General features: G+C 38.5%; 1 protein-coding gene across 5 annotated transcripts in view; it reads right to left on the reverse strand.

Annotated features, from left to right (window-relative positions):
- Nucleotides 1-21,242, reverse strand: part of LOC118302359 (protein diaphanous homolog 3) — a 151,025-nt gene that overhangs the window by 114,878 nt on the left and 14,905 nt on the right. For all 5 annotated transcript variants that reach the window (XM_035628426.2, XM_035628424.2, XM_035628422.2 and 2 more), the window contains 10 exons: nucleotides 13,891-13,965; nucleotides 13,231-13,300; nucleotides 10,422-10,558; nucleotides 9,548-9,653; nucleotides 7,344-7,454; nucleotides 6,378-6,496; nucleotides 6,017-6,133; nucleotides 2,579-2,697; nucleotides 2,419-2,483; nucleotides 1,668-1,772 (listed from right to left, as the gene is read on the reverse strand). In XM_035628426.2, coding sequence (XP_035484319.2) covers nucleotides 1,668-1,772; nucleotides 2,419-2,483; nucleotides 2,579-2,697; nucleotides 6,017-6,133; nucleotides 6,378-6,496; nucleotides 7,344-7,454; nucleotides 9,548-9,653; nucleotides 10,422-10,558; nucleotides 13,231-13,300; nucleotides 13,891-13,965 — 1,024 coding nt within the window. The remainder of the gene's footprint in view (nucleotides 1-1,667; nucleotides 1,773-2,418; nucleotides 2,484-2,578; nucleotides 2,698-6,016; nucleotides 6,134-6,377; nucleotides 6,497-7,343; nucleotides 7,455-9,547; nucleotides 9,654-10,421; nucleotides 10,559-13,230; nucleotides 13,301-13,890; nucleotides 13,966-21,242) is intronic.

The raw sequence follows: 21,242 nt of genomic DNA on the forward strand, positions 1-21,242 counted from the left end.
CATTACTGCACAAAAAAAGCAAATTGTAGCCGATAATTAAAGGAATAATCTTGTATCAACAACATTGCCAATTACACGCTCAGAAGGCACTTTAATACAAGCCCAGGTTATCATACTATAATAGAAAATATTATCGTAGCCAAAGCAAAATTGACTACATAGCCTTCTGTGCCATAGAATAGGACATTTTACTTTTATTTAACTTCTATCTTAAATCTATTTGGATTTAGTTTTGGTATAAAGGATTATCTAACACAGTCGTTGCAACTCCTTCATATGCCTTTATCTGTTTTTTTTTGTAAATAAACAGGTTTACTACTCTTTTTTCAACATCAGTTTGAAGGTCAGTGGCTGTTTATTCAATAAATATGTCATATATACATTATATATTATAGTGCTAAACTTAATGAGTTTTGCTCATTTAAGAATATCTTTAATTGATTCTAGCAAACTTAGTTATAAAATATCTAGTTGGTTTCTTGTATAACATTTCTTTTAACAGCGCGTGGAGCGGTGCCCAAGAAACCTTTCCCAGGGTAAATAAAATATACGGCACATTCACATTTCAGGAGAAAAAAAGAAAAATGACAGAAACTTGGGAGGGAAAAAAAATAAATAAATCGAAGCCATCGTAACACTGCATCTGCCAAGTGTGCAGCACAGTATGCTTTCCTGGCTAATACCACTGGGCTGCGGATAACGGAGGCGTGTTCTCTCAACCATCCAGCAGAGGTCAAACGCTCATAAACGGCCCATATTCTGTCCAGAACATTCCCACCATGATTTGTTTTTTTCCAAAGCTAAAAAACCCAACGTTATAACAGGGGCTACGAAGGTTCGTAAATTGTATCATACACAGCAAATGGCTTATTGATCCATGCACCAGTTTTAGATTAAAGACGCACACTAAAGGTCAGCCCTGGGCCCTTTACTCTGCCCCCGCCTCTGGAGGGAAGAACATCTTTGCTGAATTAACAAGTGTGCGTGGCCTGTGTGTTGGTGTGAGTCCGACACACAGGCGCAGACACACACAGACAAAGACAGTGAGACAAAGTGCACCTTCATTGGCTGAACTTACTACCATCAATTGACCCGTGGTGCTATTTGAGTATTCATTCTGTGTTTGCTCTCTCAAATTGAAAAATTATCGGGAAAATAAAAGGGAAGTTCTCTCTGAGTGTGTAGTTATCTTGCTGTGCCAGGTCGTGGGAGCAACTCTCTGGAGTAGTGGGGGGAAAGGGGGTGTCGAGGAGAGGCCCAGTAGTGAGGCTGAAGGGGGGCTGTCAGAATAAATTGCTTTTAGAACAATTTCCTCTCACGGGATAGAGATCAGAGAATTAGAAATGGCCAACATGGAGGACTGGTCAGTGTTCTCATTAGACTTAGTGTCAGCCAGCCAGCAGAGCGGCCTCCATGTCAAAAACCAAACTGCAGGCTCCAGTGGATTAAACCCTCCACCTCCCCCAAACGCCATCCTGCATCCCAATATAACAAGGACATCTCATAACTATAAAGTAACACAAGCAAGTTGATTTGCTAGATTTTGGGCAGAATCGTTGAATTATCAAACCTAGTTCTGTTTTTTTTCCCCCCTAAAGAATAAACAGAAATCAAAATCTTTACACTGAAAACATAACCTGTAATAAAAAACATAACCTGTAATGTACCTGGGACTTAAAGGCTTGCAGCTCAGCTTGGAGTTCAGCTGCTCTCTCTTCACACTTAACCAGTTGAGCTTGTGTCTCCTGACTGCTTACAAACTCCTCCTCAAACTGAAAAAGAGAAATCACATATCAAAATCATTCACACGAGCAAACGCAGATATTTAATTTACAATCACTACTAACGACGGATTAACATCGGTATGACTGTATAATGAAATTATTTAATTCTTTCATTAGAATCATTTTATATAATTAAAATTAATTTTATCTTGATTACCTTCATTTGCTGATTGAATTTCAACCTTTTGTCAAACACATTTCACACTCATTGATAAAACCCTTGAAAGTATGAGAAGCAAGTGCCAATCACTGAGCCCATGTTTCTAATCAGGATCTACAACCTGCTGCTAACCCGAGAGCAGCTGATTAATTTGACCTCATACATTCCACAAGCACTTATGCGTTAGGATGCCTGAGACAAAAAATTCTACAGCTTTTCTAAAAACATACCACAAATTTTTAAAATCCTATTTTTATGCAAATGATATGCAATGATATGCTATTTCAATAATTCAAACATGGAAGAACTGTCAGTGTAATGTTTGCTCTATAATGTTGATGTTTTATTATCTAAACAAATGGTATCTTGTAAAACAAATCAGTGTGAATACCAGCATGCCTTCATGGGTTCTGTTTCGACCCAGGGATGTAAATCTAAGTTGTTGTTGTTGTTTTCTCTGTTGTAAGTACTTGCCTTCTGTGCCAGTTCTGAAGCTCTTTGTTCGTACTCATCACTTCGAGCTTTATCCACACACACCTCTGAAAACAAAAACAAGAAAAAAAAACAGAATGAAAAGGACTTGAGGTTCATTTGAAATATTGAAGTATCTGTAGTGCAATTAATTGCAACTTGCCTAAGAGGTGGCTGAAGTCCACATCTAGGCGCTTGCGGTAACTGAAGTCTGGGTCCGTGCCACTGCGGTGGAGCACAATCTGAGACACACACTCCTCAATGATCTTAAAGTACTGCGGCCTGAAAGTGAGGATAAGTCAGACAAGAAATTTTTGAAATGTGACAAAAAGGTGGTTTGACAAACCATTCCATCGCTTAATTGCATTTAATTCCATGTGTTTGTACAAGAGCAGTTATCTGGGCAGGTTCAGGTGTGAGAGCAGCTGCAATGGCTACAGGGGGAAAAACAAAGGTAGTGAGAAGATATGGGGGAAATGTGGCAAATCCTCTGCAAGCGATCACAATCACAATCACAACATGATAATAACAAGATTCTAAATATACCGCGAGTGTTCGACTTATAATCACGATGTGTTACTGTTAAATGAGACAAAGCAAGTTCACACTACAGATGGAAGTTGCAACCAGCTGATGCAGAGTATAAATACTTTTTACATACTCAAACTTCATCAGGCACACTGTTGACATGAGAATGTAGTCTATCTACAATTGGTTTACTTTCTTTCTTAAACTACGGACTACGGACCCCGACCCATTAAACGGCAAGATGGAAGGGAACAGTAGAAAAAAATTAAGGAAAGGAAAATGAAGCAAAAGTTACAGAAACTAAGTTTGCACTGATATAATTCCATGTATTTCCTTTAAAATATGGCAAATAAAGACATATTTTATTTGGTGATTGTTTATGAACTGTAAGGGGCATATTTTTAAGATGCAAACTTTTATTGATGACAAATAAAAGGGGATTCGACTTATGTCTTAAGACTATTAGGGCTGCAACTAACAATTATTTTCATTATCGATTATTCTGTTGATTATTTTCTCGATTAATCGATCAGTTGCTTGGTCCACAAAATGGTGGAAAATGTCAATCGTGTTTTCCAAAACCTCAAGATGATGTTTTGTTTTGTCCACACACCAAAGATATTTAGTTAACTGTCATAGAGGAGCAAAGAAAACAGAAATTATTAATATTTAAGAAGCTGAAATCAGAGAATTCAGACTTTTAAATTTTCTTAAAAACTCCTTGAACCGATTAATCGAATATCAAAATAGTTGGCAATTAATTTAATAATCCATTACTAATCGATTAATCTATAAACTTTGGAGACCTACAAAAAGTAAATGGGCAGTAAGCGATTCTACAGCAATACACGTTTTGTAAAAATATATAATATTCTTTTGTGTGCGCCTAAAAAAAGAAATCTGGGTTTTCGGCGCGGCCTAGGCTATGTAAATCTAAAACGAAAAAGAAAACAACACGAGAGCAGTCTGTAAACATCACTCAAGCTTTCTCCAGAATCGCTTGCTGCCCCTTTAAGAGTTTTAGCTTCTCCACCATTTACTAACACCCATTTACAGTATACAGTACAACAAAAAAACACTAATATAAGCACTGTTGAAATGATACTGAACAACGGAGTATACCCATCTATTAGCAACTGCTGCGTACTGCAGTTGAATTGTGGCTCTGTTGAATTCACTGATTGCAAAATAACCGAGAATATGCCACAATAAGGTAAAAGGCAAATATTATGATGCGACAACAGACAACGTACGAGGCTGAGAGCCACAATGATGTGGCAAGTTAAAGGGAAGAACGTGTCTGATCTGCTCATTATCTTGTAAAAAATGCAGCGGGGGTCCAAATCCCTGCTCCGAGACTTTCTACAACGATTAATGAGGGACACACTCTTCATAAAACAATGCAGAGGATGTCGTGTCTATCATTTTGAAGATGATCAGCATGATGGAATCGCTGTCTGAACGAAGACAAAATAATATTAAAAATCAAGTGGAATAAGGCATGTTGTCAGTCACTTGACGGACAAGCTGCTGGAGTTCTTTTCATTACTCTGTGACTTTAGACCCCCTGTGTAAAACTCTACATTCTTGACACGAAGAACTAAATAACTAAGGCGCTCGTCACCAGTCATTTGCCGGCGCTGCCGTATATTAAAAGGATCACCCTCATATTTGATGCCTTGCCAATGGTGAAAATGTATACCAAGAGTATCGGACTGCCTGAGGAAAACTTGAAAAAAAATTCTTAAAATAAAAAGTTTCCAGAGCTGCACCAGATGGTTTTATATAAGATTTAAAAACGATTACCCTTTTCATGTCTGATGTCCTGTTCCATGTTCTTCCCACACATATCAACCTTGGGTTTTTCTGTGGTTTACAGTTCACAAAACATTCTTCCAGTAACATTGTGGAGTGTCAAGCTGTTTCTTTAGCAGGCCATAGTCATGTGATGGGTTTTTTTGCGGAAAACAGGGAAAACAGTAGGGAAACGTCTCCATTCATGAACAGTTTGTCTGCCTGTGTGCTGATGAATGTCTAAACTCTGAGATGACTTTGAAAGCCATCCCAGCTTTGTGACGATGTAAATCTAATTACATCCTGTGAGGCACCATTCACATCGGCAGAAAGTGTATTTTATTTTTGTTGGAATCAAAGATGCTCAAACTCAAACTTCCGAGTTTGTTTCATCGACTCCAATTGGGGTTTTTTTGGCGCCGTTAGCTGAGGGGTTTGTTAATTTTTCCTAAATTTAAACTATTCAATATAGTCAAGAACAATACAATGATTTGTGGGTTGTGAGCTGTTGTTTGTTCATGAAGATCTGAGCATTTATATAACAAATGTATTCATAACACAGGTAATTCCGATGGTATCACTTACTTTTTCTTGCCACTATAAGTATGTACAGAAAGAATGGTAAAAAAATGTGATGTTTATGTAAAAGATAAATTACAGTTGCTAAGCTATTATCAAGTAGTGTGCATTTTTTTTTCCGCTTTTATTAATGCTTAGAAAGCAGAGGACACCACTGCTGCTAGTCATAAAACACCATTATTAAGAGTTCATAATGTTTCATGATTGGCGGTCAGACATTTCAGGTGTTGATTTTGGGAGGGAGAGAAACTGCAGGTGATGTATTTCATATGCCTCAGATTAGAGAGCTGTCTTCTGGTCGAGCCAAAGTTTAACACGCACCCAGCTGTGAGTGAACCAACACAAAAAAAGTCTTTGAAAAGTGCGATGAGAAATACTCTGGCCCCATGGCTGCTGTAGATGGCTTCGAGATAAAAGAGGCAGAGTCTGTGTCATTGGGAGGGTTTAAGGCTGAGGGAGTGAGACCTCCACAAAACATGACCTCTTTGCTTGTGTGTGGATTTGGCTAAAATGCAAAATTAAAATGTCGGTCAACATGATTATCACAAAGTCAGACATATGTGCAGGATAAAAATTAAGGCAGGGCATAATGACTGAAAATATAAAGGAGAAAAATGACAGATATCAAAAATATAATTACTTGCTTCATTACACCTGGGATAATTATTGTTCTGTGTGTACGTGTGTGATTTTTCTTTACCTGACCAAGTAGTCATTGCGTATAAGCATCAGGTGCTGCAGTATAGAGAGGAAGTAGGGCTCTGCACTGCTGTCCTTCACCGTGCTCTGCACAATACTGAATACATCCCCCGCATCAGTGCAGAGAGTCAAGGGCTCGTACGTAAATGGAAATAACATTTAAAAAAAAAATTTGATGCTACTGAAATGGAAAAATTATGTATTCTATTTTAATTTCACACTTTTGGTTTCTCCGGCATCCAGTGAAATATAACTGACCTTAGCTTCTCGGAAGTATATTAGCCACATTTACAAGGAACAGATACAGGATCAAACTTTGGATTTATACGCTGCTTGCGTCTGCAGCCTCAGAACAAGGATATTCCAGTTCACTCCGGATGTCTTCCAGCCTGTGGGAGAACTCAATCATGTCCTCTTCTTTGTGCTCCACAAACACCTTCAGCTGAATGTCAAGGGCGTCATTTCTGATGGACGTCAGTTGCTACAGAGGACATGAGGTAGAGAGAGAATGAAAAATTAAAACAAGGAGAGAAAATTAGAAAAATTATTGACCAAAATACACCAGGGAGGCTTCCTCTGACATAATTAGCAAAAATGGAAACATCAATCTTAAGTAGAGATGACCAGAACCACATTTACATTTTTGGGGTTTCCTGGCAGCTACAGATGTCTTTGCTGTGTCTCAAAAAGGAAACTTCAGTCACTACACTCACGTGTGTACAAAGTGTATTCTGCTTGCGTAGTGTTTGTTGTCGAAAATCCAACTGTGTGCCATCGCTGGAAACGACCAAAAGGTTTGCCAGCTGCTTTGTTCACTTGATTTTGGAACACCATTCTACTCTCTTGCATGTGTCCGCTGTGTCAAACTATGCCGATGTGGATGCCAAGGCTGCAATTCTCACATGAAGTCATTATCCCTCCCTTTCTAAGTAGTCAAGGTGGAGACCAATGTGGGTGAGAAGTGTTGATCGTTCCAGGTACTCACAGTGGCATTGGATATTGCCATAGGTGTCACTGTCATGCTCTCAAAACAGCATGTGTATGGAAATACATGAATTGAGAAAAAAACATGTAGCGTAAATGGTGTAAAATGAAGCAGAAATATTATGAGGCCAGGCACTCAAAACTTTATTGGTTTTTGGGTGCTGGCCGCAGACAGAGGACATGGATAACAACTCTCCTCTGCGTTTTCATGACTTATTTGCTGGAGCAAATTTACAATATTTCACTGGAGTGGGCAACTCATTTAAATATTAATAGATGGCGAGTGTGAGGTTATATCATGTGTCTGCGTGTGTGCGTGTGTGTGTAGGTTTTGTTGTGCTTACCGGCAATATCTCTTTCAAGCCACAGCGCATAAATTCATTTCTGATGTGCAGCCTGAAGTCCAGCTCATCCGGAGACGTTACTAGTGCATTGATGAGCTGCATGCATGCCACCTGCAACATGAAGGGTAAACAGAACAAAGGGAGAAGAAGAGAGAAGCAGAGAGAGAAGAGTGTGAGAGAGAGAACAGGAGAAAGAGACGACAGACTTCTTCTTCCAGAAGTTGATGAAAATCATGCCGGCATGCATTCTAAATGAGTAATGTCCCTTGGAAGCAGAGGACCATAACTAATGCATGTATATTTTCTCCAGTCACCAACTGGGGGGGCTGATTTTAATATTAATGCAACAACTGCAGACCCATACACACAAAATTAACCAACAGTCAATTTAAGGGCAAACTCGCTCTTTTGGAAGCTGTTTTTCACTCCCGCCTGAGTTTGGTTTACTGCACAGGGACCGGTGCATCCTGCGACTGCTCAACTGCCCAGGCAAACACAGACAGAAAAATCAATTATTGATCAGTGAAGCAATCCGCTCATGTGTGAAAAGAGGTTATGGCAATGTTAGAGCTCAGGAAGGATATTCAGATGTCTTCAGGTTCATAATCAGTTTGATAGCACACTCTTATTTTTCGTCAGGGTAGTTGAAGCTTAGTAATTTCCTGTCTTTTAAGTACCAGTTTATTTTTTTGGGGCACAGGTAGAAGACATTACAAAGTGCACCAAACTTTCTTTCTTGACCTGTGACTGTGTGGCTGCAGTGGCAGTCAAGAAACCAATAATATTGATATTGTAAAATACTATTTATAATTTGAATTATTCCCTGCCTTCTACTTAACTTCTGGTTTCAGTGAAAACAAATGCATTTTGTACAAACTGAAAACAGTATGCACTGCATATTGTTAGCATAAATAAATCAATACCAGACAGTTGAAGCCTGGTGACGATCAATAAAAGACAAAGGCGGAGCAAGAAAGATCAGGACGCTTTAAATAATTCTTCATGAATATTGGATCACAATATACTGTAGACGCAATGTTATTATTTGAAGTCCATAATTTGCATTCATGAATGTATTTTTAACAATCTGCAATCACCTCAAAGATGCCGGAGTAAATTCAAAATACATAAAAGACACAAAGACTTTGAGAGAAAAGAACAAGCATCTTTGTGATTGGTGGTCCCACGTGTGTCTGTTCACACTTACTTTCCCAAAGCTAAACGTTGCTACGGGAGACTGTAGTCGAGAAGAACAACAACAAAAAAGCCCTTTGGCCAAAGATTACCGTGGCCATGGTTTAGGATATAAAATAATATATTGTGCTTTAATAATGCATGGGACTTAAAGGGATCTGTGCTATGTAATATGAAGTGGGAAGGAATAACAAAAACGTCAGTACAACACAACTGCGGCATTATAAACCTTCCAGTACACAGGGCTATGTTTGTAAGATAAGATAAGATGAACCTTTATCGATCCCCCCGCAGGGGGAAATTCAGTAGCCACAGGTTATATATAGTATAGCCACAGGTAATATTTTGTGTATTAGATGCCTCTGTATGGAGCAAGTCCTGGTTGCCATTTCTTATTTTATTGTCCACTATCCTTTGCTCAGTTTCTCCTACTACTGCTTCCTAACCTCTCCCATACAGTTTTACACCTGACAAGAAAGTACCAAAGGCTGTCCATACTCAAGGTTTTATGCCCACTATATGCATGTGTATGTGTGCTAGGTACTGGATGGCTTTATATTCTCCTCTCATCCCTCAGCCACCAAATAAAAATGCAGACGCCATACTTTAGTCATGAATTGCATTTTTCTGACAGAAGCTGATGTTGTCTCTGTTTTCGAAACACCCCAAGTGTATGTATCAGCGGGGAAATGAAAGATCATGTCCACAAAGTGAGGGATTATGCGTAGAGTGAGTGCCTGATAACATGATGAAATGGGTAATGTGCATGGAGAGGTAAAAGACCTGTGCATGGACAGCTTGTCTATGTATGGGTTAGAAAAATATGAGGTGGAATTTTTTTTTCTTCCTCGAGGGGTATGTTTTTATTTATTCTATTATGCTCTCTCTTCTATCGAGACCTTATTGTTCTATCGTTAAAATGTGCAAGAAAGCTCCTTAGCGATGGAAGTTTCTTCCCTTCGTCATTTCATATTTCATAATGTCAGTGTCTACATGCACTTTGCACTTACTTGTAATTGGACGGAACGATCACGAAGTCCTTGCACAATGGGACTGAACCTCTCGATTGCTCGCCATTCCCCCGCTATGGTAATGGCTTCAAGGACCTTCTCCAAACTAAATGAGAACAGTAATAGCATGACACAAGTGGGAGGGGGGGAAAGAAAGAAAAATTTACTAGTTTTAAGGGATTTTGACAAGAATCTAAGTCCTGGTCTGCTGTTGTCAAGGTCACTTTAATCCAAGTGGATGGGCCTTTCGAGAGCTTCCGTCAGTGTTGAATTTGAATCAGGATTCTGATTCAAATTCAACACTCAACTGTATAAATTTATCAAATAATGATATTCAGTTATTTATTTCATTTACCAATTCAATAATATTTGATATTTCAAACGAGCCATAGTCCACTCGATAAATAATGTCGCACAATAAATGGAACACCTGCTGCTTCCTTACATGGGAGAAATGATATTTAAAGTATTGGCTTGGAAAAAGCATACCATGTTACCTTTGCAAATGATTAAATGTAACCATTAGAATATCTAATTAGACTTTGTAGTCACAAAATCAATTTTTTCCAACACTTTTACAGAAAAAAACAGACATTATCTACATGAGGGGCCACTTTTGCAATACATCCGAATAGTGTAATGTCAATATATAGTTGCACCAGTATCAATATCTTCTTACTTTACTCTGTGTTACCATGCACCATTGTGAACATGCATAGCCCACTGCTTCTAACTGACAATGAAACATGACAAGTTATCAGCTGAACCATAATTACAAGTAAAACTTGAAATTTCAATCTAATCCTTAGACTTTTAAGCATTAGAAAAAGCTGTAAGACATAGACGTCATAGAAAGAATGAAGTCAGAGCGTACGTGTTCTCTTCGCCCACAATGCAGATGGCCGACAGCAGCTTTACCACGTCAGTCATCATGGCAGACTGGGTGGGATCAATGGCTCTTGCCAGTAAAGAAAGGCTTTTCTCCTCCCCGAGGATTCGATCCAAGCCATACTGCAAGAAACCCAAACAAAAGAAAACATGTTTACCAATATATGCATTAATTCTGCTCATTTGCGACAAGAGTTCAATGTTCAATTGATTTATTTGTACTCCAAAGAGAGTTTGAATGATCAAATGACAGACTCCAGTCTAACAATGACGTTAGTTTATCTGTAATGCACTACAGGAGATTTCATTCAGAGATCTGGGCAAGACAATTCATTGCACAAATGAAAATCTGTTTAAATTACAAGATCATTATTAAATAGATTCACAATAATTGTGCAACATGAGTTTTGTGAGCCGACAAAGAGGGGAGAAAAACAATATTGTATTAAGTCAGTTGTCAGTGCAGTGCTCACAGGGGGTAACAGCGTTGTACAATGAATAACTGTCTAAGCAACATTCACAACTGTAATGTTTTAATCTATACAGAGAAAATCAATTCAGCAACGTCTGTTCCTGTTTTAAAAAATAAAATTTTCAGTAAAAAACTAGATTGCAGTTATTTACCATTTGTAAAGCTGGGAAAAGCTCTTTAATTAAACCAAAGTAGGCTGCAATAAGTGATGTTTTTTTCCTTCTATTGTTTGGTTTGAAAATCAATTTTGTGCTTTTATAAATCTTGTAGTAACATCAAGCATTAAATAATCAGGTTTTCTGTTTCCCTGTCCAATGCAGACTTTGTGTATTTAAATAAGCAGTCAGCTAACCAAAGGCTGTGTGGTTTTCAGATTTTTTCCTTTTATTTCAATAGTTGCGTGGAGGGTGTTCGGGCTCGTCCAGGCATTAGCATTCTTAAAGTTTCCTTGAAATGTGAAATATAGGGAGTGAAATGTAAACTGAAAATTTTAAAATATAAAAGGATGTGACGTTTCAATCTCTTCAGCATCATCCACTAAATCCATTGACTACATAATTTGTCTTCTACAACTGATGGCTCCCAGGATTTTGGGCAAACCATTTAAAAATATTTGTTAGCTCATTTCCCATCACATGGTTTAACCTTTGCTGCCATTTTGGGGATGTGGGAAGCTCAGAAGTATGGGAAAGCTGTTCCAATTACCAAGTTTCAGTCTTGTAGCCTTTAAATTTAAAAAAAATGATGATAAACGTTTTCTTCATTCAGCTCAGTTGTTCAGAGGGCAGCTTCACAGTGTGGTAACTTTCAAGCACTAACAAGATTGTGCCACTACAAGTGTGTGACTCGATGCAGGAAGGCAGGAAGAAGGAGGAAAGGCTGCACTGACAGCTGGCAGAGAACACCTGTCTTCTTGGCATTATGGGTACATCCCATCCCAAGATGCGTCTCGAGCCAGGGAAAGGTCCGGGCTAACAGAGAGGCCTACGGGTAAATGCTGGTGTCTGGCGCCTATTGAGACACAAGATTACATGAGACCTTACGGCACGCTCTGTGCCAGCGCGGCTGTATAGCTGTCTCCCCTGGTATTTTCCCTCCATCTGGTGAGATGTTTTTAAAAAAAAATCTTTTGTAGCTCCTTTGGACTAACAGCATTAACGCCAGAAAAGCGAAGGCATTGTAAAAAATAAAAGAAAACACTGCAGAAGTACTCACTCAAGTGCTTAGGCCTTGGTAATAATTCAATATTATTGTCTTCTGACTTTAAGTGGCATAATTTTATCACAATGTGATCATATTATTTTATAGTTTTACAAAATTCTGATGCTTAAATTAAACTAATCGCAAAAACAAACAGTAATTAAATTATGGCAAAATGAGTCATGATAGTGATCATAAAAATCTAAAACTTCAACCGCAATGATTAACAGGGATCAGTGTTTTCCCTACCATTGAATTAATTGTAAATTTGTTAACATGTAATGCCAAACAGAAGTCATTTAAGGTCACTTTCCCTATACACCTTATTCCTCATTCCTGCGGGCACCTGTATGAAAGATTGTGGATGAAACTTAACAGGATTTGTGAAACCTAACACTAACCCCCCCCCAAAAAATAGCTTTGTTTCCCTTGTGCTCACTCTTGCATTGGCATCTCTTTCCCTCATTTGCACAAAGTGTCATCCAGATTGCATTAGTAAAACTCAAGTCAAATGGCTCCATATTGTTGTGATGCTACTCTTCTTCTCTATTGGTCATGAACCCCTTGTTATTGAAATCTAACAGGCAAAATTATTTGGTAATTGAATGAAGACACAAGATAATGGCGTTAATGGGAATGGGAATAAAGAAAACCCAGGAGACCAGCTTCAAAATACAGTATGTTGTTTCCGATAGGTTGTTGTTTTCCAAAAGGGTAAGAAGAGAGATTTGACATGAATTCAGGGATGTATTTCTTTTTACTTTAAAGAAGGAATTTTTTTTAAATGACTTTCCAAGTTGGAAAAGTCCAACCATCCCACCACCTTCTGAAGTTATTTATCAAAGGTTCATTAAAAAGCAGAAACTCCTGATTTAAGTCAATGTGGGCTGTTGTGCCCACAGTCTCATCCCAAGACATTAATCAGGACAATTAATCAGTTTAGTGTGTCGATTAACTGATTTCCAAAAACAAGAGAATCCGTCCGTCTTTTCAAAATGAACTAAAAAAACACCTTTTCTTAGGACATCCCTAGATTTATTGGTATACAACCATTAATTTTAAACAAGGGGATTTAAAAATGGTAACAATCTCTTGGGTTTATACACATAAACATTGTCATTACCTTATTGTTCATGAAGGCCTTGAGACACTGGACAACTTTATGTTGGTTCTTTTTGTCAATCTTCTCTTGCCTACGGACACAAGAAAGTAATTAAGGGGAAGTTGGACTCTAATGAACAGAATGAAGAAAATGAGTCTACACAGTGTTTCGCACAGAATTAGATGTGGTGATAGCTGGCGAGGGGGAAGGGGGGGGTGGATTTGAATGAGAGAGAGAGAGAGAGAGCACTGCACACAGCTTTACAATAATGCAAGGGAGAAAAACATAACTCTTGAGATCTTTGTTATGAAAAGTGTAAAAAAAACATTTTTCAAAGGATTTAAGAAAGTGTTTAAAAAACAAATAACAAAAAACAAAAAAATGCTGCTGAACAAGTATAAAATTGTTAATGAAAATTATGAAATAACAATTATGAAATGTACTACTAATATGAATATTAATCTATATATATTACATTTTTGTTATTCGTAAATGTATAAAGTTGGTGTTGAATAACCTTGACATTACATTACATTACTAGGAAAACTAGAAATGACTTAAACCATATGACTGTTTATGAATTTGCTATTAGTTAATGTTCATCCTTTGAATATACAAATAATTACAGTGAGATAGATTAATAATCTGTAGAAGTATACGTGAGTTAATACATGAACTTACTCCTTCTTGAATAGCAACCTCTCCAAGATGTCCAGCAGTAGTCCGAGACCCTCATGCCCAAAACTCTGCACCCAGCTGTAACAACAAACATTAAATCAATATTACAAGTGCGAAAGATTGACAACTGACGAGTACACTTTCATACTCATTTCACAAATAAAAAAACATTTAGTATTTAATTTAACAGTTAGTACTGAGGAGAAAGGCAGCAGTGGAAAACCGAGGTTTGATTGTCACAAGAAAGACAGCGATCTATTGTAGAAAGAGAGAAGGAACAACCACGAAGCCTATTCAGATATAAACATACAGACATATACACAGACACACACATATAGATGTAATAAATATGTTGAAGTTAAAATAATTTGATTACAATGTCAGTGATCTTTACAACAATATGTCAAGGCAAATGAGGGCTTTTATACAGATAAAACAATTTAAATTAATTCCTATAGACATATCTTAGGCTATATCTTATCTATAGACATGAATGAAGTTAAAACATGTTTATGATATAATAAGATAAGATATTCCTTTTTTTTATCCCACTAAGGGCAAATTAAAAAAAAATTAAAAACAAAGATACAATCATTGCAATACAAACAAAAGACTTGTTTAAAGGCCTTTATTCCGAGGCATTGATCTCCTGAGAGAAAAAAGAAAAATTACTTTTTTAGGGCCAGAGGACAGAATTAGATTCCTATAAAGTCATGCTTGTAAGGAGCAGGTGACATTTATGAGGTGTAGCGCTCCAAAGGAGGCTAAGCAAGTTCACGCCGCTCTATCAAATAAGCTACAGAGGGATCGAAATTTTCCTGCCGCTCTTCATGTTAAAGTTGATTTTAGGCACGTCTCATGGAGAAAGTGCCCTTAATGGATCTCAAATACTGTCGCCTGTGATCAAAGAAGTAATATTAAAAAGTTTGAGGCTAACAAATGTAATAAATTTCATCTCCTTTCAAAGGGCACATTTCAAATATTAGATATCAGTGACATTTTCACAAGATAGTTTTATTGGACATAAAGCAAATAACAGTGTTTTTCATCATAGAGATATTAATGTGCTATTTATTTAATTAATTTACAGGGTTTTTAACTGAAAACAAAGTTACATTAATTATGCAGTTTGTCAATCTATTGCTCGGCTTCCAGAAGACAACACAGTGATTTTAACTTAACAAGGATGCAGACATTGGGAGAAACAGTATATAGATAAACACAAAAAAAATCTCTATTTATCTCAGCACTTTTTCTACAGTTTTGCTGAAGCGAATCTGAAGAATTTAGGCAGATACAATTTTTTGAAGGTTCTCTCTGGATCCACATATGGTGTAAGACCTATTAGTAAAGGCAGATAATAGGGGCATTCATTTATATAAACCAAAGGCTTTTAGACTTCTCACTTCCAGCATATAATGATCACTAAACCTGAGCCTAAAGGGGTTAAAGGAACAAGGATGTGTGCAAAAGCGGTGCACAGCAGAAGAGAAGCCGTTTATGGAACCAACTCCAATTTTGAGACTTTTTTCTCGTTGCCGGCAAATCATATGATGGAGATCCAAGGTTTTCGCGGCAAGAGTGAAAGAGCAGCAATGACTTTGAAAGAACAGATCTGACCCGATTCAAATAGGAAACGCAAATAGGAACGAATATTATATTGTGCGTTCAAGTGAAAACCTCAGGAATGTGAAAGACGGGGTGAGTGAGATTGTGACTGACTGCGCCTCCCTCCTGATTGAAACTAAATAACATCTTTGAACATTAGCATTCAGCTTTTGTGCTGCTCTAATCAACGAGCTGCGTGGCCCCGCCGTCATCAAATCTACAGAAACTCTCAGGGTGACAACATTAGATGGGAAGTTGTTATCTGAAATTAATATTTTGGAAAGGAGTATGGAGTTCGAGGCAGATGTGTGTCCCTGTGCTTGTTTGTCTGTTGTGACACTGTTGTGTCTGGTAAAGAATAGTGACAAATACGACCAATTTTCGTATTAAAAACTATTTTTGCTGAACTAACATCCACACATTGACTGCATATCATTTTACTTCAACGTTTTCTTTAAAGGGCAGTGACTCGATCCGTGTTCGAGGGTGGGTAATTCAAATTGAATGTAAGTTACCAGGCTAAATATTGCTTGATCTTGGTTTAGGGAGAGACCAATGTTATCATATTACTGCAGCTTAAGTCTGAAGCTGCTCTCAGACATGCACTGAAGTCTGGAAAAATCCTGAACTTTACCGCAGGGGCTGTATGTGAGGAAGCAAATATCCGCAAATATTGTAGTTGATCTGTCTTTTTTTTTTATTTCTTACAAACAGCCTCATACTGGGTATCAGAGATCTGGATTTTTGTGTTGGCAAATATTGCCCATGAGCTAGGAGCTACAGTCTTTACAGCAGCCCAGTTCCAGCTGTCCCCTGTCTGGAGCCCAGCAGGCTACAATCACCCCCCTCAGTGACATGGTACGTATGCGCTTCTACAAAACACAGCACACGGCTTTATTCTTTAGCTTCATGCTTGGCACTCACAAGATGAGCACAAAATGCAGAGAAATAGTGCAGGCCTCCACATCAAGGTGTATGAATATAAGTGTGCATTTCTGTGTGTGCGTGTGAGAGACAGGGTCAAGAAAATGAGGGAGGCAGGAAAACAATGTCACGGCCATTCTGATGAAGACAGGCAAGGCTGCTGCCAAGGTATTGAATGAATGAGGCTCTCCTGCTTGAGAAAAAAAATCAGTTCAGCCTTTACTTCACGCTGGGCCATGGCCCAGGCCATTTTGGTTATAGACTAGGCAGGGCGAGGGTCTTGACAAGAGCTTCATTGAAATGCATGCAGTAGCTCAGTGGCAACTGCACGGTGGTTTTTCATCATCAGTAGGCGAGGCAGCGAGAGAAAAGGGAAATAATCAGTTGATCTGCAGCAGGAATTATTGCACATGAAAACCTGACAGGCCTACGCTATCGGGGTCTGCTGCAAGGCATCTACCTGAAACACGTGAGTGAAAAGTGACATGTCAGCCATCAAAGGCTCAAGAGATCTCTCCGAGGCAGGAAAAAACGGCAATCTGATACCTTTCTGTAGAAAGCTTCATCTTCAAGAGCGAGAACAATCAGGCAGAGGCAATAAAATATCCAAGGGGTGTGTCTTTGTGTCATGTCAAGGTCAGGGAAAGTTAGGATAAGGCAGATGACAAAGTCCAACGGAGGCAGCCACCGCACCTGGGCTGGGGATGATAAAAGCTTGTGGGTTTAATCATATGAATTGTCTTTTTTATGATCAGTGGATGTTTCATTGTTTTAGAAGCAGCATGGGTTCATATATAAATGATCACTATGCTGTATACTACTGCGCATTGCTTGATAATAATGACAATAATAATATAGTTAGGTTGAAGAAGATAATATCAATTTAAATGTTGATGGTTACAATTTTCAGGGGAGGGGATACGTAGTTATAACCATATAGTGGCCTGTTTCTTTATCCCTGTGCAGTGAAGTGGTTTGTATTTGACATGCTCTATGTCTAGACTCTAAAATGATTAAAGTATTTTAAATTCTGTTTGCTAATCTAGCATGCTCTGGCAGCCCTCGAGTTTCATTAGTTCCTAACATCTGGCACCCCTCCCGCATCCCAAATGAGAAACTTCAATCACATTCTCTGCCTGAATGTGCTCAGTGTTTGGAGTCGTGTCGTGTAAAAATGATCTGAAAAAAAATAAACTTTCCACGGGTTTGTCTTTGCTAGAGGAATTTCAGCAGCGGTATATTTCTCGCTGCAGACCTGCCCGCATTGATCTTGTCTTTAGTTGTTTGGCATACAGAAGGGACGCAGGGCAGATCTGTGCTGTATCATAGCCCAGAATGGCCTGGGTCTCTTCAAAGTCTGCACACGTCACAGAGCAGATCCATACACTAACGTTTCGGAGGCACAGCAAAACAGTAGCTGCGTGTTTCCATTTTTTCTTTCATCAACACAAATGATTGTGTCTGTTTTGGCCCATTATTAACTGTCCTGTCATGCTTTAACCCGACGACAAAGCTTTGACTGTCTTGTCGTTTTTCCCTTCCCAAAAAAGTCACATCATGTTTGAGGTCTGGGACCAGAATAGTTGCTGATGGACAGTGTATAGAATTGTGATTTGGGGAGCAGCAGTTACACATAAAACTGGCCAAATACCATCTTTCAGCTAAACAGTAAACTTGTTTCATATTTTCGGACTTTTGTTAATATCTTGTAGAATTTACAATCGTGAAATTTACAATCTTCTCTGTTGACACAAGCTAAACCAATCTACATGTTTTCTCAGACGTGTTCTTAAAAAAAATGTAAAACTTTTTTTATTTCCTGGCATGTGTATTTAGGGCTGGGCGATATGGCTGAAAACTGTATCACGATACAGTGTTTCATATCGGTCGATATCAATAATTATTGATAATTTTTATGACCTAAGAAACACAAACACGAGCCAACGAGATGGCGCAACCAAACGTGATACTATTACATGATTGGCTATTAGGCGTGTCACTCCATACGTTGCTAGGTACCAGAGGACGAGTGCCGGCGTAGCTAGACTCCAAAATTAAAATAGATTTTTCCAAAAAATGAGGTGCCTTATCTGGCTAACTTCACAGCTAAGGTAGCTTGACTTCCAACAGAGTCTCATGAGAATGCCTCCAAGGTTCCCAGGCAGTGCAGCATAACATTACACTCCGCTAAAGCGCTTATGAACCAGATATGAAAAAATTTACTTTAAAAATGTTGTCCTGAACATCGCAAGGTAACTGACTGCAGGAGGGCTCCCTGGAGACAGAAAGGAGGAGGACGCTGAAATCATAGCAGAGTGGGACATCTGAAAAAATAATAGAGACAACACTAACACTCCTTGTAAAAATTAGGCTGCAAGTTTATAGCCATTAACTATACTGTCATCCACTGCTGGTCACGGGGGCTGCTGGAGCCGACCCCAGTTGACAAAGGGCGAGAGGCGGGGTACTCCCTGGATAGGTCACCAGTAGATCACAGTTTATAAAAATATTTGATTTGATAAATATTGAATATTGAAATTATAGCATACATAACCTACATCTGTGACATATTATTAGGTTTTGCATTAGAACACATTAAAAAACACCTTTCAATATAATGCAGCCCCATTTAATATTTACTCAATCTAATTCCTCTATGAGAATGCCAATCAAAACTGTCCATTTGTGAAGGTAGAATTTATGGTCAAGCTGTTGTATTGGATTGCATTAAATTGTACTTATTTTCCTAATAAAGTGGCCTCAATGTGTATAATGCCCTAATACGAAAGAAGAAAGGCAATTGTGTGCAGATTTTGTACTTAATACAATACTCTTTGTATCTTTGTATGCAGTGCATGGGTGACAGGAAGGAGCAGAGCCTCCAAAGTTTATAAAAAACTTTAGGATAAGGAAGAGGGATGCTAAACTTTATCCTACTGTAAAGCTTAACTGCATAGAATAAATCCAGGGCCTTAAACCTGAAGGTCAGTTCTAATATAATATCAAAAACCAATTTCCACTTGTTTGTCAGATCCATTTATCAAATCCATTTAATACAATTACATCCCGTAGCCTTGCTGGTCCTGTGGTCTAGTACCGTGGCCTCTCCTCAGAAAAAAGGGAAGACAGAGCTGGAATAGCTGAGGTGGGTAAAGTATACAGGGGTCAGAGGCAAGCGCCACAGGGTGACACACCGGAGCTGCAGGAAGTACCAAATTACCTCCAAGTCTCCGCCAGGAGGAACCTGATGAGGGAGCATATAAGTCTGTCAGCCGACACGAGCAGAATGCAACTACCTGATATTGAACGGAGGGAAAGAGGGAGAGTTGTTGCTACAACGGTGCCAGGGAAGTGATAGTGATCAGCATCCAAAAACAGTGGCAGACAAAATAACTTTACTGCCAAATCAGTCCCACAACTCAGGACTGTAATGGTGCTATTAGATTGCAAGAGGTCACCGCTGCCAGGCCACCGTTACTGGCCAAGGCAGATTTATAGTCGAGCCAAACTGCGTCATTATACATGAGGCCGACTGTCCATTTTATCAGGGCTGCCCCCCGACCACCGTTTCCTTGTTGACTTGTGGCCGTTAAGTCAAGCCACTGGTTGACTAGATGTCACATGTTTGTGAAATTGATTAAATCGTTTACATATACATTATTCAGTTCCAGGCCTTCTTAACATATATTAGGCCAATTTTAAACCATCTACTCAATTAATATAAAAAACATTTGTCAATATTGCAAAATGTTGACTCAACAGTGCACAAAACATAGAAATAAATTCCATGGATATGGATGTGTATCTATATAATGTGTACATGAACACAAAGTTCACTATAGACTGATCAAACAGAGGCAACGACAATTAAAACAACTCTAATCTGACAAGTGTCAGTTTGAAATAAAAACTAGATTAGTTTTTAGATAGATAATTGCTTATATATATAAATATATATGTTTACATTCATCTTTTTCAGCTCTGTCGTACTTGTTTTTGTTTGTCATAAGTCAATTTTGTGTAAGTACTCTGTGAGAACACTGGAAACCGGAGTCAAATTCCTTGTATTATGACACAAGCTTGGCCAAGATAACTGATTCCGATTCTGAATGTAATGCAGCAACCGATGCAGTGCTATTCTCTACTGCTTTCTGAATGTGCATTTGTGACCTGGTAATTAGTGAGATCTAATGAAAACATTGTTCTAATGGTCAGTTTTAATGGTTTTAAACTTCTGCCAACTGAATGGAGTCCAGCTTGAAAACTGGCACATGATATGAAAAAGGTTACAGTCCACTGGCTGTGGACTTGGCACCTTTGGTTCAAAAGAAGACCAAACAGCAAACAGAATAGAACAAGGCGAGAGCCAACAAGATGATGCAAGACCACAGTCATCCTTAATCCACCATGAACAAAATGACTGAACTAGAAAGGCATTGTATTGAGAGTAGAGGGGCAATGTATCTATTGAGCTTGGGTTTTTTTCAGCAACTTTAATGTGGCTCTTGCAGAGCATATGGTAATGCGAAACAAAATTGTTAATACCCAACCTCAGACAGAGACAGCCGAAAGCAACAATTTAAATTTAAGAGAGGGAGACAACCAAAACAAGAGTGCCAGGGATCCTTCTATCTATTCTAGTGTCGCTTAGACAGCACCAAAGGAACATACCATCCCCCTGGTGACAGAGTATATATATATACAGTTCCTGTGGAACAGGCCCCCTCCTGATGTACATGTAAAGGCCTCATTCTGAGGCAGGGAAGATATAAATATTCTTAAATTTCATGTAATTATAGACTCATGAAAACATAATCATGGGT

Source organism: Scophthalmus maximus, chromosome 4 (assembly GCF_022379125.1).
Source record: "Scophthalmus maximus strain ysfricsl-2021 chromosome 4, ASM2237912v1, whole genome shotgun sequence".
Classification (NCBI taxonomy): domain Eukaryota; kingdom Metazoa; phylum Chordata; class Actinopteri; order Pleuronectiformes; family Scophthalmidae; genus Scophthalmus; species Scophthalmus maximus.